The 16,790-nt window shown below is 41.0% G+C and overlaps 1 protein-coding gene across 1 annotated transcript in view; it reads right to left on the reverse strand.

Moving 5' to 3' along the window:
* The window catches only part of LOC133949828 (glucosidase 2 subunit beta-like), a 107,315-nt gene that overhangs the window by 83,480 nt on the left and 7,045 nt on the right, over positions 1–16,790 (reverse strand). The window contains exons 6-8 of the mRNA XM_062383839.1: positions 13,050–13,179; positions 6,824–6,890; positions 1,757–1,835 (exon numbers count right to left, since the gene is read on the reverse strand). Coding sequence (XP_062239823.1) covers positions 1,757–1,835; positions 6,824–6,890; positions 13,050–13,179 — 276 coding nt within the window. The remainder of the gene's footprint in view (positions 1–1,756; positions 1,836–6,823; positions 6,891–13,049; positions 13,180–16,790) is intronic.

Raw genomic sequence — 16,790 nt, forward strand, 5'->3', positions numbered from 1 at the left:
TCGGATATTACAAATAAGCACATTTGAAGAAAGAACTTTTTTCTTTCCTGCCCACCAAAGGAAACAGAGTGGAGACCCAGTGTGTCCGTAATGTTCAACAGCTTTGGTATTAAATCTTCCAACTGAAAGGATTTACACATATTTAGGGTCTCTATAGAGTGGGACGGAGTATTATGGACATATTGACAGAAAGGAAATCCAGCGATGTTAAGAACTATGTCAGAATTGAGAAGAAGTAAGTAACAAAATGAGAATAAAGTCATAATTTTGTGGGATTAGTGTCATAAAATATGAGAATAAAGTCCTTTTTTTTACTAGAGTAAAGTCGTTACAAGAATTAGAAGAATAAAGTCGGAATTAACCGACAAAACAGTGAGACTAAAATCTTAATTGAGAAATCATAATATTTCATGCATTAAGTCGTAATTCTACAATATAACTTTATTCTCGTAATACTAAAACTCTCTTCTTGCAACATGAAGCCTTTGTTATCCCCTTTAGTAACCCTAATACTCATAATACAGCCACAGCATTGCAATGTTGAAGTTGCCAGACACTGTACTTGCATGATAGAAACGCTAAGGAGGCGATGACAAAAGGTAATCGACTGTTACAAAACAAAATCACTTAATCCTTCCAAACACATGGAATTAACTACTTCTTCTGTGTTACAACTGTGGCTGCCCCTGGACCCTGATTAAAGTGCTGCACACGAAGCCGCTTGTCAGTTCTAATGCAAGTTGCCTGTTAACCACTGTCATTGGCACCCGGTTTAATTTGCCCAGCTTGATCACCGTTTGTTGTGGTTGCAGTTAAGTGCATATTTTCATATTCATGAATATTCATGATGCCGATTCATCCTCCTCAGATGCAGTTGAATTCATTAGGAATGCCTCCACGTTTGAAATAACAAATGAGCACTGATTTTCTTTCCCCCCCACATCCCTTTCATGTTGGTTACAGCTTTGGTGCAGCTTTTTAGTTTTTTACTAAATCCACAACATCCAAAACTATTTCTAACTGGACATTTTACATGGGTAAAAATTCGTAAGACTTTCCAAAATACACACATATAAGAGTGGAGGTCATTTCAACAACTCTTCTCTGATCCATAGATTCAGTTGATTTAAAACCATCTCTGAAATCCCCTGCTCTAACCTAGCAGCTGTTATTTTCATTCTTTGCTGTCTGAGGGTATGATTGCTCATACCAATCGCTAGAAAAAGGAATGAGGAGAGGAGGAAGAAGAGTGAGAGGAAAAAAATTGAGCACTAGCCATTTTGTTTACAGACGGAGATCTTGATATCTGCTGCCTGGTAAGAGCGAGGCTCAACAAGTTTAAAGTGAAACAGACAGCGCCATTCTCCCACAATGCAGCTTGAGGGGGAGGGAAACTGTTGTGGTCGTACTGCTCAGAATTCAAATGAAAATGGAAGGTACCCTGTTGTGCGAGAGGAGAAAACAGCAAAACCAGAAAGACAGATACAGAAATCACAAAGCAGGGGAAGTGGGTGTTTATAGATGTTTTATATCAGCAATAGTGTGTATTTTATTAGCTGTAGAAGTCCTATGATATTCTACTGATATTATGTGCAGCATGGTATGGATGAATCGCAATGTTGCCTGCGATAGGCAGCCCATTGTCCTGATAGCATATTTTACTCTGTGGTGCACCAGATGCAATGGTGCTGAAAATAATCCCCAATAAATTAACCGTTCAATCCTGTTTGAGTAACATCCGTTTTAAACAACTAACCTCTGCTTCATCCTCCGAGAGAATCCGCTCCTCGTCATGGATGAGTGCCACTCTAGCCTGGACTTCATCCACTGTTATACTGTTGTGAAAGAGAGAGAAAACAAAGATGCAGATGACAATAGTGTGAGTTGGTTTGAGCAAGGACAGGAACATTGTGCTTTTATTGCCCCTTCTGCACAAAAGCTATGAACACGAAATTAGCCCTGCTATTTGATAAACAATAAAACCACCTTTAAGCCAGTAGCTGAGGTCGTCACATATCCAGATCAATGTCTGTGTAAAAGGATGCTGACGCTATTGTGTCACGCCTCAAGATTCCACATCGCACAGCTATCAAAAACGACAGGGGCTGCATTCTGCTGGCCTTTGTTCTGTTTAGTGAATCACAATGGAGACTCTTAACAGTAATAGAGCTAGATCTCTACTTAAAGGTGTTTAGTTAATTTGGTGCAATGCTACAAAATGTCAGGTTTGGTTTTTTGTTGCTCCTTCATTCAAATAATTTGCTGTCACGGGGCTCACACCGAGGCCTTCACAGGGTTTCACGAGGAACTGTGTGTGTGCCAGGGCACCTGAAGGCTCACAAGACATTTTAATCTGTCTCTCTGTAGAGGCACTTACATCATTTTGATTCAGTGAGTTAATTATGTTTTGGTTTCATGAAACATAACATTTTGGTCACACATCCTGTTTGGAGATATCAGACTTGTTTTTCACCTGATGGCAAGTTTAACACTTTTGATCCTTGTATTCTCCAGATTGGGTTTATTCAGCTTTGAGTCTGTTCCTCTGTCCTTTTAGCCAATCTCATTGAGTGCTGCAGAACAAAACGCTGCACAATCTAAATCACACATGCCACCTCTTATCCCACAACACTTAGATCTTTTCTTCTGCCATTCTTCCCTGCTGGTGTCTTTCTTCCAGAGGTTCCACCTAAACTCACACTACTGAGCTGAGGTAATGACTGCATAGCCCAGATCAATCCCGGGAGTCCATCAAAAGCGGATGTGCAGGCAAACATACAAAGCGAATAGCTTGTTCCACTACAGAGGATCAATGCTGCAGGGTAAGTGCTGTGGAAAAAAAAACAATGCCTCTCTCCATTGTGAGTCGGCAGAGAGAAGCAGCGCTGAGAAACTCGTACGAAGAAAAGGCTTTGGGCCCCAAATACAATGGCCATTTATACAAGGATAGATCGTGAGAGCAGGTGCTTAGCATAAACACCTACAGTAGGTTTCACAGAGAGAGAGGGGGGGGGGGCAGGGGGGCGAGAGAGAGAGAGAGAGAGAGAGAGATATGAACATTGCTCGTTCTCACTGCACTGATAAATCTGGACAGAGGGGAGGGGATAAAAAGCACAACCTGTTCATGGGCCTTTGGGAGGCTCCATCATGGTTCATTTCCTGAAGCAGTTGGTAGACTCTATTTATAGGCCGGCACACTGGTACCAGTTAATCCTGCACTGGGCTGCCAACTGCCTGCCAGCTGGCACAGTGGGCCGCACTTGTGTGTGGCTCGGGATGAAATAACGGTGAGGAAGTCCGCAAGCTACCTTAATGACCAAGGTGTGGGAGAGATGTTTTTCATACAGGAAGAAACTTTCATCTCCACTTCCCATGTGTAACACGTAAATCACGGCAGCAGCAGCGTTGATATGCGACCTAATTACACAAACGTCTGTCTGTATGTGGAATGAAAACGGTTTGCGAACTGTCGATCTTATCAGCTTTGCACTTGGCATGTGTATTGTTAACGGCCAAGGGAAGTGAAGGGCAGAAGATGGTTTGACTTTAACATGCGATACGTTAATTAAAATCAAATTTGACTATAGAGGCAACCAGCTCAGTGTGACTTCAGTCTGTGGACCAAGTAAGACATGTCCACCTCTACGTCTTCAGATAAACCACAGCAGTCGTAAACTGGGTCAGACCGCAGGTCAAATTCGCTGCCAGATGATTTGATAATTCTATTTAGTTCATTCCACCATATCGGACTGACACAGATATTCTGGGAAATTCAGTTGTATAACAAGAAAAACCTTGTCAATGAAATCTTCATCGCAGATAAACCAGGTAGGATGAACACAAACTTCACTCTGCACAATAGACTGTTTAGAAAAACCTCTGAACACAACATCCAGCTCGTAAATAATAAAAAAGTGACAGTATATTGTAGAACTGTTTGAGAGGGACTCACTAACGCCAAGGAATAATTCTGAAGTAGCTCCGGAGCATTACCAAAGGACAATACCACATTCCAAACAGGAAGGATTATAACGGACACACCACAACAGTTTTTAATTAAAAAAAATGTATGTGGAAGAGTTGATTCAAACATCCCCCAAAATAATCGATTAAATTATTAAAAATCTAAATTATTGGTGGCTAAGTGGACAGAAAAGTGCGTGTGGCTCACAGTGTACTGTAAACGAGAGAACAATTATCTGAGAATCTGCATAAAAGATAATTAGCAATTCCAATAGAGTGGATTAAAAACGGGGGTAGTGTTTTGCTAAGTGTCATTAGGGACAAAGCCTTGAGTCTTTTTTTTACAAGATAAAGAGTCTGCACTGTGCATGCTAATCTATTCAAAGTCAGCAAATCGCCGGGCAATGTGCGAGCGAGCAGGTATACCGCCGACTTTCGACTTTGCATTTGTCATCACGGCGACTAAATCAAGCTTGGCACCTGGGCGTATGAGCCGCAGAGCCTTACAGGAAAAAATGGTGATGTAGCATACATCTACAAAGTCTCTGACTCCTGCTTTATTCAACAGGGCATCAATACATGTCCTGCCTCAAGATAGCCAGCTCACCGAATCCTATTGAGTGACGGGACTGAAACAATGGCCGGGCAGAAATAAGCGGCACTTGCAGATATTTCAGCTTAGTAATGTGTTTGTTTAAGCGCAGAGACACCGTATGGGATGGAGGGGATCGAGAGGATGGATGGAGGCAGAGCTGGGCAGGGTAGGGGAAGTGATTGGAGGGGGGGGGCAGAAGGGCTGAATAATGGTAGACATCCAGGCGCAGGAATGCATAAGTGGGCACATAGCGCTCTCTTGGAAGAAAAAAAAACGCTGCACAAGCACTTCGTCCTCGATGCAGCCATATGTTTTATAGCGCTTTCAGTTTGCTATGCCCGGCCCCGCTTCCTTTCCAGGAGAATACGCCCAGTTAGCTTAAGCAGGATTGATTTTTTTTTTCTTCTCTCTAGGCGTGGCGTGGGGAAGGTGAGGAATGTGAGGGCGGTGATGGTGGAGGAGAAAAAGCATGAAGGGGCACATAGTCATTTTATATATCATGTGCAACTGTTTTTTCTGCAAGTCACCAGAAAATGGACACACCTTTGCTGGAAAAGCAGAACAGATGCCTTTCTCTTTTTAAAAGAAAAGGTAGCAGTGGTTAAACAATGCTCGCAACAGCAAGTTATTCAGCTGGGGGTGGCAGAGGGGAAGCTGGGCGTTTGGGCAGGGGGGCCACAAGTGGGTCCACTGGGATGTGAAGATTAAACAAAGCAAATTTGGCAGTGACTGTTTTAATTTTGCTGAAGAACAAAAAGGTGTAGGAGTTTCACGGAATGAAACATGCACACTAAACTCAGAAGGTGGAACTAACGGACGTAGTGCATACTGATGTGAATCAGGTACTCGCTTTATATCATTGCAGGAACAGAGAGAAGAGATGTGAAAGCAAAAAGGTGATTTTAACCCAGCAGTGAGGATCTTCTTTATCTTACTGTCCTCCCTCTGTTGTGTTTTCGTTGTGTTTTTGTTCCACTTTGCTGCATTAGCTGTATTTTTTTGACTTTGAAAGTCAGTGAACATGACGTCTGTGACTCTGTGGCCCCACCTGACACAGTAATATTCCCTGAAACTCCACTTATCCACACTGACAGACAGCACAGTGATTCCTTAGGGTGTTACACAGAGCTTTCGTGTACAGTGTTGTCTGTAAAAACTAGATACTATAGGAAGTGTGATTTTTTTTAGGATTTGCATCTTTTAAATAATAAGTGGAGGAGGTAAATTAAAAGTTATTCAAAACATTTACATACATTTAAAGCTTCATCAGTACTGGAAAAAAATAATCTCTGTCCTCAAGTGTTTTAGCTCCACATCATTTATAATCCCCGTCCATACTAATGCACCGGAAAATCGTATATCATGTGCGTGCTGGTGTGAACAGGAAGCAAATTGACGACTCTGCAGTTGGTTGCTTGGTTACAGAAAATACTACAACCATGCAACAGCAAAGGTAAAAAGATAGAGGGGGGGGATTGATTTACTTGGAACGATGAGGAGGAGGAACTGTTACTGGAATAAGTGTTTTTGTTCATTCATACTAAATCACAAGGCCAGAGTTTTCAAAATAAAACAAGGCCAACAGTTCTACCAAATATCTCAGTGTTAGAAACTGAGGATGTGGCCTTGGTTTAGACACTCAGATCCTACAAGCTTAGTTTTTGTGTTCGCTTGTATTTCATCACATTTGATTTGATCCTCAAATAGGATTCGAGATAACAATTTCAGCCATAGTGGCGACATTTGAACAAAAAATGTGCCTGACTTCAGCCTTCAGTGGTTAATTGAGGCTTCTCAGTTGTCGAATGAATTGAATACCAATGTTGGGGAGATCATTTGTCGAGGAAAAGAGGTACCGCTGAAATATGAAGCTACATTTTAAACCCATGACCTTGATACTCTTTTCTCAGTCGTTATGCCCACTGTTTCAAACTGCACATAAGGAGGTGAACACCCAAAGGGCGCTTTAAGAATTTCTTCAGTATTGGATTTCATCGTGATCTAAATCCTGTGACAGAAGCATTTACAGCCTGGCAAGAGCGAGTTCCTGAGGGAAGAAATGTTTCAGGATTAAAATAACAGTGGTGGCCCCAAAACAAAGCAGCAGATCCTCATCATCTCAAAACTTTGCCAGTTACGGTTTTTATTTAAAACTCGATTTTTTCCATCAACATTTTGAGAACAAATTTAGGGGAAAAATTCATAAGCACAGGGCAAAACGTTGATCTGAAAACTGGTAAATATAATGATCAGCGTGTTATTTACCTGCCATCTTTATTGGTGTCCAGTAACTGGAACATGCTGGTTACTGTGCCGTTCAGATTTTTGAGACCTAAAGACAAAAGAACATGTGGGTTAATGCAAATAACTTAATGCATAAGAGATTAATAGCATGAACTCTGATGACAAAGAGGTAATATGTTTCCTTAAAAAAAAACACCAATCCGTCTGAATGCAAACTCAGAGGCTGGGGTATGAGAGGAGAACAGAGCTGGAGTTGGATTTTAAACATGGGGGAGCGGGGGTGGGGGGTGGGGGGGTTCTTGGGCAATCAGGCAATGAGTCAGTCACGCTGTGCAAGAACATTTGGTTTCCCTGTTGGAAAAAAAAAAAAGAAGCATGTCAGGGTCCAGAATGCAATCAGGAGGCTTTGTGCTGTAACGGCTGCTATGACAGCGATTTCCCTCTTCTCCATTCATATTCGCAGGCAGATGAAAAAAATTAGATGCACAAACTTCCTCAACCCCCACCCCCCCCTTAATTTTTCAGCACACATGTGACCCCAGCTGATTCTTTTTGTGAATTGCATTCATTCGAGTGGGAGGGAAGAGGAAGTTCTCTTATGTTCGACGCCAGGCATCTCCCACATCATCAGGAGAACGGTGAATGTAAAGGGGCAAACTGATTGGCCTCAAAGTCTGGGGAAAAGCACTTTACATAATGCTAATTGCACATCCGCCGCAATTACCTCACCCTTCTAATTACAGAAAAAGCTAATTGTGAATTAAGCATTTCTTTCCCCCCCAGTGTACAGTAGAAAGCCAGAGTGTGAGCTGCACTGGTGTAAAGAAGAAACAGAAAAAATATATAACCCCCCGTTTGTGAAATCAGTCCAAATGAACTTTAAATCAATATTTATTTCGTTTATTTAGGTTTAAAAAGATTCACCCTTGAAATTTCTGAAAGCAGCCAATATCTACAGAGAAGTCCTACTCCTCTCGGTTGTTGGTGACTCGACCGAGAGGAAAAAAAAAGGTTTGCTAATATCCTCCTGCAATACACACAACATCTGTCATATTAGTGGCCTATTCTTTTGTTTGAACCGCGGTCTATTCCCAATCGAATGCTTGACATTCTCAACCCATCCTCTAGTCGCCCGTCTCGCAAAAAAACTCAGCACATGGCGGAGGAAGAGAAATGGTTCTCATCCCTCCCTCCGCTGCAGAGCTGTGGCTATGAAAAACAACCATAAGGAGGATGCAAGGAGAAGGGCGGAGAGGAGGGCAGAGGAAGAAAATATGGAGTGGTGGTGGAGGGGGAATGAGAGGTAAGAGGAGTGGGGAGGAAAACAAGAGAGGAGAGAGTGGGAGTGTGGAGGAGAAGAGGAGAGAGAGAAAGGAGGTTCAAGACATTGGCTCTTTAGGCCGATGCCACATACAGGGGGCTATGTTTACTAATGGACACCATCGCTCATCCGCCCATGTTGCCCTGGCGATAGCGCAGCACACTCATAAAATAAAGACAGGCACAAAGAGAACAGAGAAAATGGAACATATCAACAGGAGACTGCAGATCTTTGCTTGGGCTGCAGACCATGTTATCCACATAAAAAAAGAAACTTTCTTTGTTATTGTGGGCTCTGCACTCCAAGGCTAACAAAACACACATTCTGCTTGCTTTCATACACTACGAGCAATATTTCCTGGCAGGAAATTACTTCTGTGAGGGGGGGAAAGAAATAAATGCCTGGAAATGGAAATGGATTGTGAGCTGCAGGTGTTGCATTCAATTTTTACTTCGCGAAGACGAGGAGACACTGTGAAGAACAAAAAAGATGGATGATGCAAATAAGGTTTATTTGAACCTAAATGGTGCATTTGATCAATGACTTACTAATTTGAATATATTCATCAGGGTTGTGATAACGGGGGAATGAGCCAAATGCCTTATTCTCAGCTCTCGACTCAAGGTCCCTACTTGTGAATTTTGTAACAACCTACAGCTGATATGACAGAATGAATGTGCAGTGAGAAAAACAAGGATTGAGAGTCAATGACCATCAGCATCACGCTTTATTGAGAGAAATATATTAAGGCTGCAGCAACATGAATTTCATGGATCCAGATAATCCTGCAGGGTAATTTCGACCGCAATCCTAAAATATTGTGTTTCTTCACTGCATATTATATGTGTATTTGATATCTATACAGCCTTGTGCAAAATATGTCCTCAATGATGAAATACTGAAATTACTGTTGTGCTTTTAATTATAGTTTTGCCCTATATACAGTAGCTGGCCCTATAGACACCCTGTGGGACTGTGTGACTTTAACATTTCATTCTATTGCCTTTATAATCCATTGTGCCATCGACCCAGATGAAAATATTGAAATAAAGACTCAACTTTATAACTGCTCAAGACATCTGAAGACACTTAGCAAAGACACAGTAAGTTCACCCCATCCAGCTACAAAACATGCACATTGAGATCTGACCACATTGCTGGAAGAATCAAGGAACAAAACTCTTTAGTCATACCAAAGAATGTAAATGTGAAGACTTGTGTTTCGATTTTGTTACCAAAGTAATAAAGACAGGCGGCAGATGTCGGCGTCAACATGTTTTGTGTTTTTGTAGCTCCTACTTTTATTGAGAAATACTTCTGCAGCCCTTCTGACAGCCAAATAACTAACTCTATAACATTATCAAAACTAAAATCATCTCACTGGGGTTTAACCATTACAGGGTAACAGAAGCCTCTGTTATTCTCTGAGGATTACAGTTACCACACACCCCCAGACTAAATTATTATGGTTTTCTTATTCATGAATTAACTATATAGTAATAAAACTATTCGCCGAGGACAAGGTGGGTGTTTTTAGTGGTTTTATGGAGCGTTAATAACAAAAAACACCCACAATTTTTTTTATTGTTGTATCCTTGGAAAATATCATTATAAAACATCAAGGCAAAATCAACAGCATCAGTGATTGTTCATATATCAGTTGTTCAATCATCCATTTAATAACTGAAAAATAGCTTGTTGTTTTTCCAAAATAAAAGGTGTATTTATATATTTATAGAAATAAATGTATATATTAACAGAAATGTTCACATCTGTACTTAAATAGTCACTGGCTAATGCTTTTGTCATATCAGAGCTATCCACAAAATGAGTATTTTAGTCATCAGAAGTTATAATACATAAAGTCAGCAAAGAATTTTAATCAAATGTGAATTATCTTGTGTGATAGTCATATCCAAACTGGATGGAATTAAAGCTGAAATGTACTAACTTAACTCTTGAAATGCAGAACCATGAATTATTTCCATATTTGACAAAAATGTATTGTGAAAAGATTTGACAAATGCCACGCTGACAAAAATGTACATTTACAAGGACTAGGAAACATGAAAAACTATTTATGCAGCTTTATCCTTGATGACAAACTAAGCTGGTCTGACAGCTGCAGCATTAACTCGTGCAGTGGGCTGCCTATAACTGCACTCATGCACCTTTGGAAAAACACGAGTAGTGGTTTGCAAAGACGGTCCGCTGGAGAAATCAGGTCAACCGCCGGATTAGCGGTGAACTTGCGGAAATCCCCTCAAACTGTGGATGAACTCGGAGACGATGCAGGTTTGCATATTGGGGCGTACCATTAAAGTGGGTGCCATACGTAACATACGGTGCAGATGAAGGGATCATATCGAGTAAACATCGTTAGAAAAGGAACAAACCTTTATGTGAACCCAAAGCTTATCAAGGACGGCATTAGGAGGGGATGTTTATAAAAGAAAACAGACACACATGATGCTCCAGATTTCCCAGCATGCTTGGCAAAATGTAAATGAATGAAGTCCACCACACGGCTAACAGAAGGACAGGGTACAGCTCAATTTTCCTACAACATTCTTTACTGTGGCAGACACACTGCAACATAAACTAATCGTCTTTGTGTGCACAAGTAACCTGGCACTTTAAGACTTCTCAATAAGTGTGCGTGAAGCTCTGGAGACACGTTTGAGCGACAGCCGCAGTAAAGGCAACGACTGTTGAGTTCTACTTTGCCGGCTCAGCGGCTTGTTCTTCTTGCCTTTCATTCCTATTATGACACACACTATTGACAGGTCACGAAGCAGCAGACATAACGGTCGTGAAAAAAGAAAACTTGTTTCTTTATTGTGATGTTCCTGTATTTAATTGAAGCAACTCTACATTCGTCCTCATGGGCCTTGTGTAGGTTGAATCCCCTTTAAAGAAACCTTTATAGCTTCATCACCTCATAGCCTCATAGGGTTTATAGGATGGGAGATGTGTACTGTATACAACACGCACCTATATTAGTGAGGGGTGAAAATGGTCTCAGGAAAGCAAGGGTTTCTTTATTGTTGATCCTCGAGTCTGACGCTGAGTTAACAGGTCACATGATTCTGAAGAGTTAAGACAACATGGAATCCATTTATCTAATAATGCAAGGAATAGGTTGGTTTGAATATATATAGATATATTCACACATTAACTTGCTAAAACGTCTGTGGGGTCAGACATTTTCCAGAATTTTGCCTTTCACATAAGAAGAACACAGCAGTATATTGTCCAACACATTCTACTTGGGGGGGGTTGCAGGAAAAACGTCCGGAGCAGCTAACTCTGACATTTGCGTTCCCACATATGGTGGCTCCAGAAAATGTAAGGAAAATATACGGAGTTCAGTGCATGTCTAGAAGCAGCATAAGAAACTCCATAACTTCATGAAGTGCTGTAAGCAATCCAAAACTGCTGCCTTTCACCTTACCAGCAAATAGCAATTAAAAAGGGTATTAATTCTCAACTGCTTATAGGTCAATAAGCTCAGGCTCAAATATAGAAGTTGGGAAAATGCTTCCTTGATTATTTCACCTCCATAATCTCTGATCTTTTTTTTTAACTCGAGGAATGAAATCAAAGTGTGCATTAAATTATTGTCAGCTTCCTCCCTCAAATAAAAACAGCAAGTCCCATCGTGGAGCTTTGGAGTTATAGACCTGGCAGGTGAATGGTGCTCATTTACAAAAATTCTAATATTAATTAAAATGTAATGTCATAGGCTTCAGGCAGGGAACAAAAAAGTTGGATAAGTAGCCTCTGAAACGTATATCCAACTGGAGCAGCCTCACACACACATGCAAACTGTCATTAAAAGTGTGGACTAAAAGCCTGGATGGATCGCCAACATGGACAAAGACACGCCGACGTGACCACGGAAATGAAAATTGATGGTTGTTGAGCCCTGAAGATGAGCAGTAATGGAAGGAAAAGGGTTGACAGGCGCGGGGGGCCACTGACGTCTAACAAAGGTCAGCTCGCACAGCGGGATGTGTGATGGATGCACGCTCAGAGGAACCACCACAGTTAAATGACCTTTATTGCAATCAAAACTTTTACTTGAGGGACAGTTTGACACAAGATAATTCCCAACATTTCATGACAACAGAGATGGATGTGCGAAACCCAATAGCAAACGTATTAAAAAGCAGATGACTGACATCACTCTGAATAAATGTGCAGCTGATATATTGAAACGCAAAACTGTCAGTTTAGGAAACTAAAGAAACTACACTTGTAAAAAATACTGATTCTTCACTTTCCCATTCTGTCCTTCATAGATTCATTACGAACAGGAATAGCAATCAAAACTCTAAAAACTTTTAGCTCATTTGACTCAACGGGTTTCCAGCCCCCCTCCTCACACAACACACATGTAATGATTCTAAATCCTTAAAGACCTCAGTGCAGAAAATGATTGAGTCCATTTCCCCATCCAGCCCCACTACTCTCCGCACATTCACACGCGCCAGTCTGAGCGCCACTTAAATGCAGAGCCAGCTTGTGCTCGGAGCGATAAGGGAATTTTCCTGTGAGTCATAAGCAACTTCTTTCTGATGGTTGGAGGAACGTAAAAAGCAGAGCTGTGGGACTGTAATATGCTGCTGCTCAGCACTCCTTCCCTCGCCCATTTATTTCAATGGCGCAGGCGTCTGTGTTTAACCTTCCAGCTGTTTCTCAAGGTCTAACATTTGCCATCCTGGGCATCTGGCCTGAGGTTCCGCAGTCAATTTACTTTTGTTCAAACGTATGGCTGCGCTGCAATGAAATGGAAGCTGCCCCATGGCAGCTCAGTGGCAACGACCTAATGTCTGCAAACTGAAGTAATTCTGCAGATTGGGAGAAGTGCTTGGAATTGACTCAAAACAAATCATGGCAGGTTAAAGGCGGCATGACACTTACCGCTGTCGCCTGCTCCCAGCGCCTTTAACGTTTGCTCTTTGAATCGGTCGGCCTCGTGTTTCCTCCTCCGGTGTTCCTCTAGTTTGATCTGTAGGTCCTCTGCTACCTGCTGGAGCTCCCTGAGCTGAGCCTGAGGACAGACAAAAAGCATCTGTAATCATCAGCATTACAGCTACAGCAGAGTCAAAGTCTAGAAGTCTATAATGGTAATTGTATTACTTCAAAAACGTACAGCTGAATTGGTGTAATCTCTATACTTAATCTAGTAAACAACTTGTTTTTAATAACATCAACAAAATGTTCTTACTTGTGGGCCAATGCCACAGAAGATGTATAAGTGAGCCCCCCTCTCCACAACCATGCCAACACTGCTCTGATGCATTATGACTCATGTTCTTCAATTTCCGTGGAGTTTCAAATGTTCTGAACAGAGTCGCCATCTGTATAATTCTATACCTATCAAAATGTGAAAGAGAGCTTGAACATCATACCATCGAGTCCCACTGTGACAAAGAAGGGGATAACACCCATGTTCGAATTGAGCTTTTTGAAAGATGAAACATTCCCAACCTTAACAACATTACCACATATTATTTGCACATGTTTTTAACCTAGAAGTGACAAAAAATTCATATCAGCATACTGCAGAAGTCTTTGATGAAAATTTCTAATTTGTGATCACAATGGGGTATAAAATGATTTACTCAAGGAGCAACATGACTTTATTACAACAAGGATCAGTAATCAGAGACGATTGTTGGTCAAACTAAACAGCTAAAGTACAACAGAATCCTCTCAGTATGAAGCCTAATAGGAGGAAGCAGATAACAGTCTGGGTCACTTGAAGTCATGTCATGATTGTTATTGTTTTCTTAAGAATGTAGACTGTCCCGTCCCGAGAAGGGTTTCTATGAAAATATCCATTTAAATAAGATTTAATAAAGATAAAGAGGTGAAAAATATAATATACAAAACAGCACACACAAACTAAACAATGACAATGCAAGTTAGTTGTCACAATATTCAGTTCCAGCCACATTAAGCTTTCTACCTCCTAATACAAGAGAGAGATTTACTGTTATGAGACAAATAATCGGTAGAATTATGACATATTCTGAAAAAAAGAAGCAATTGTCGACTCAGATAATCGACTCCTATTCTAAAAAAGTTTTCTTTGCACATCTAACTTTATGTAAATCTATCTTCAGACCAGAACACGCACATGTATTCACAAAAACCTGAACGACAGCACCCGGGGTCTGCACAATGCACTTTTTAAATCACTTGCGCCAGGAGCTGTTGTTGTCACACCAGAAATGACAGCTTTTGACAGCCAAGCATAACCTATCATCACTCTCTGTAATGGACCAATTAATATGAAAGCGCCGTGGCTACTTGTTTGTGCCTCCCAATCTCTCCTCAGAGACTCTCATAATGCAGTGATGGATTCTGCCGGGTTCGGACAGGGATGACTACCTTTCTAGGGCACGCTGTTTTGCTTTGCCACCTTCAGTTTGCTGCAGTGATTTATGTGCTCCATTTTAAGTCCACAAAAACACATTTACCTGGGAATAGAAACCTTAACATATAAAAGTGTGTTAAAGTCATTTACAAGGCAACAGATAATAATGCACACAGTGTATGCACATGTTTGTGTACACATTTTCCAAAAAATACATTGAAATAGCTGAGGTTCATAGAGACAAAAACACTTTTAAACACAAATGCTTCTCAAGAATAATCTGTATTTTAAAGGGAATGTGTTTTTGTTTTAAACGATTTGTATGTACTCATTTTTGGGACTGAATAAATTTGGGATTTATCTGGGTTTTACATTGAACATTGTTTGACACATTTTGCATAATGTTATTTAACAAATATAAAACATCAATCCAGTCATTGAGAGACATTTTAATGAAGAACTGCTACACATTAGCTGTGTCTCCATTCAGGGGCCGCATCCTTCACAGTCTGCATTTGAAGACCAATTGCATCACAGGATCCTTTCATCCACCTTTGAGTGAGCCAATCAAGAGAAAGATAATCACAAACCCCCACAAAGAGGATTGTATTGAATACCAATTTGTTTTCAATTAAGAGCAACATTCCCATTTCTGCCGGTTCCAGAGCATGCAGTGCTGACATGCTACTCTCATTCTGACTTCAGTTTGATTAAAAAGTTTTCCAGTGTGCGGCTCCTTTAACAGCAGATTCCTTCTTTAACCCCTGAACCGTGGGAAGAGTTCACTTTCCAGTCATTGTGTAAGGTTTTCGAGACGAGGCCCCTGAGGTAACCCTGCCATATCAACAGAGGCACAGCGAGAGGAAGAGGATCACAATGTGCAGCGGGGCTCGGAGGGCCGGGTGACACTTCAGCCTCGATCTGTCAATCAGCCGCCAAAGAAAAGAACATGGAGGAGGAAAAAAGAGAAGAGTGCAGGGTACACACTCAGAGACCATCAGCTGGTAAATCAGAGACACGTGTGTGTGTGTGTGTGTGTGTATGTGTGTGTGTCTGTGTGTCTGTGTGTGTGTGTGTGTGTGTGTGTGTGCGTATTAGTGTGTGTGCTTGAAAAAGTCAAAATCTCTGTTGTCAAATAAATGGGGATCTTTTTAACTGTATCATCCATGTTTTAAATACTTTTGACCCTTTCTTTTCTGACAGTAACATTTCTGTGAATTGCTTCAAAGAATTGAAATAAAATCATTTCTAAAGTGCATAAACATGCAACACAAGGATTGAGAGGAGTCTGTAATATGTTCCAGCTACAAATGAGTCCTTTTCAATCCCAGCTAAATATTTTAAATTGGACTATAGTCTGGTCTGATCAATTTCCGATTTCAATTACTAAATTGTTCGACAAAAAAGGTAAATTAGCTTGCAAATTGCAGTTTGGGAGCCAGCTCTGACCATCCATCAGCGGCCGGGAAGGCAACTTGTATTTCCTAAAGCACAATAATGCATTAAGTAATGAGACCAGTGAACCAGTAAATACAACTTACAAACATCTAAAGAGACCCTTGGCTGCCAAATTTACCAATTTAATTTGCTCCGAACTCCAGGGCTCCGGTTTCTCATTTGGCCTTGTGCTTGTTGAAGCGAATGTGCAAATGCAGAGCAGAGGAAAAAACTGTGAAGTAGTTTCTACTCTTCTTGAAGGAGCACATCGATCCAAAATCGCTCACTTTGCAAACATTTACTTCTCGCAAGTGTTTGTAAATAAAGTGAAGTCCCCTGCCATCCTTAAGAATATAAAATCAAAGTTGATGTAGAGAGACGGATGTGATGACGATTCTAGATTATAGACGACAGTACAACTAGATTGGATAGGACCTTAAATCATTCATAAGATACATACGTCTCATGCTAAGATGGGAGGACGCTCACTTCTAAATGGTATAAATTGATCAACTAAAACAAAGCGATAATGGCTGGAAAATGCTGGTTTTTTTTACAGTTGTTAAGAGCGTGGAAAAACCACTAAACTTATCACGTCGACAGGGCAAAACACTAACGGCAAAGCAGGCTAAGGGTGGTGCTGAAAAACTCTAGAGCAGATGCCTGTAGCAGCAGGTGCCATAAACATGTTTGGTCACAACAATATCATAGAGCACAAGCTGCTCATTTAGACCAGGAATACTCAGAGCGCGGCGCATATAAAAGCAAATTAACCTCAACGTCCCTATCAATCAAGTGTGTTAGCTTGCAGGCCAAGTAATAACGCGGCAGATACTGACTGG

This window comes from Platichthys flesus, chromosome 24 (genome assembly GCF_949316205.1).
Source record: "Platichthys flesus chromosome 24, fPlaFle2.1, whole genome shotgun sequence".
NCBI classification, from domain to species: Eukaryota; Metazoa; Chordata; class Actinopteri; order Pleuronectiformes; family Pleuronectidae; genus Platichthys; species Platichthys flesus.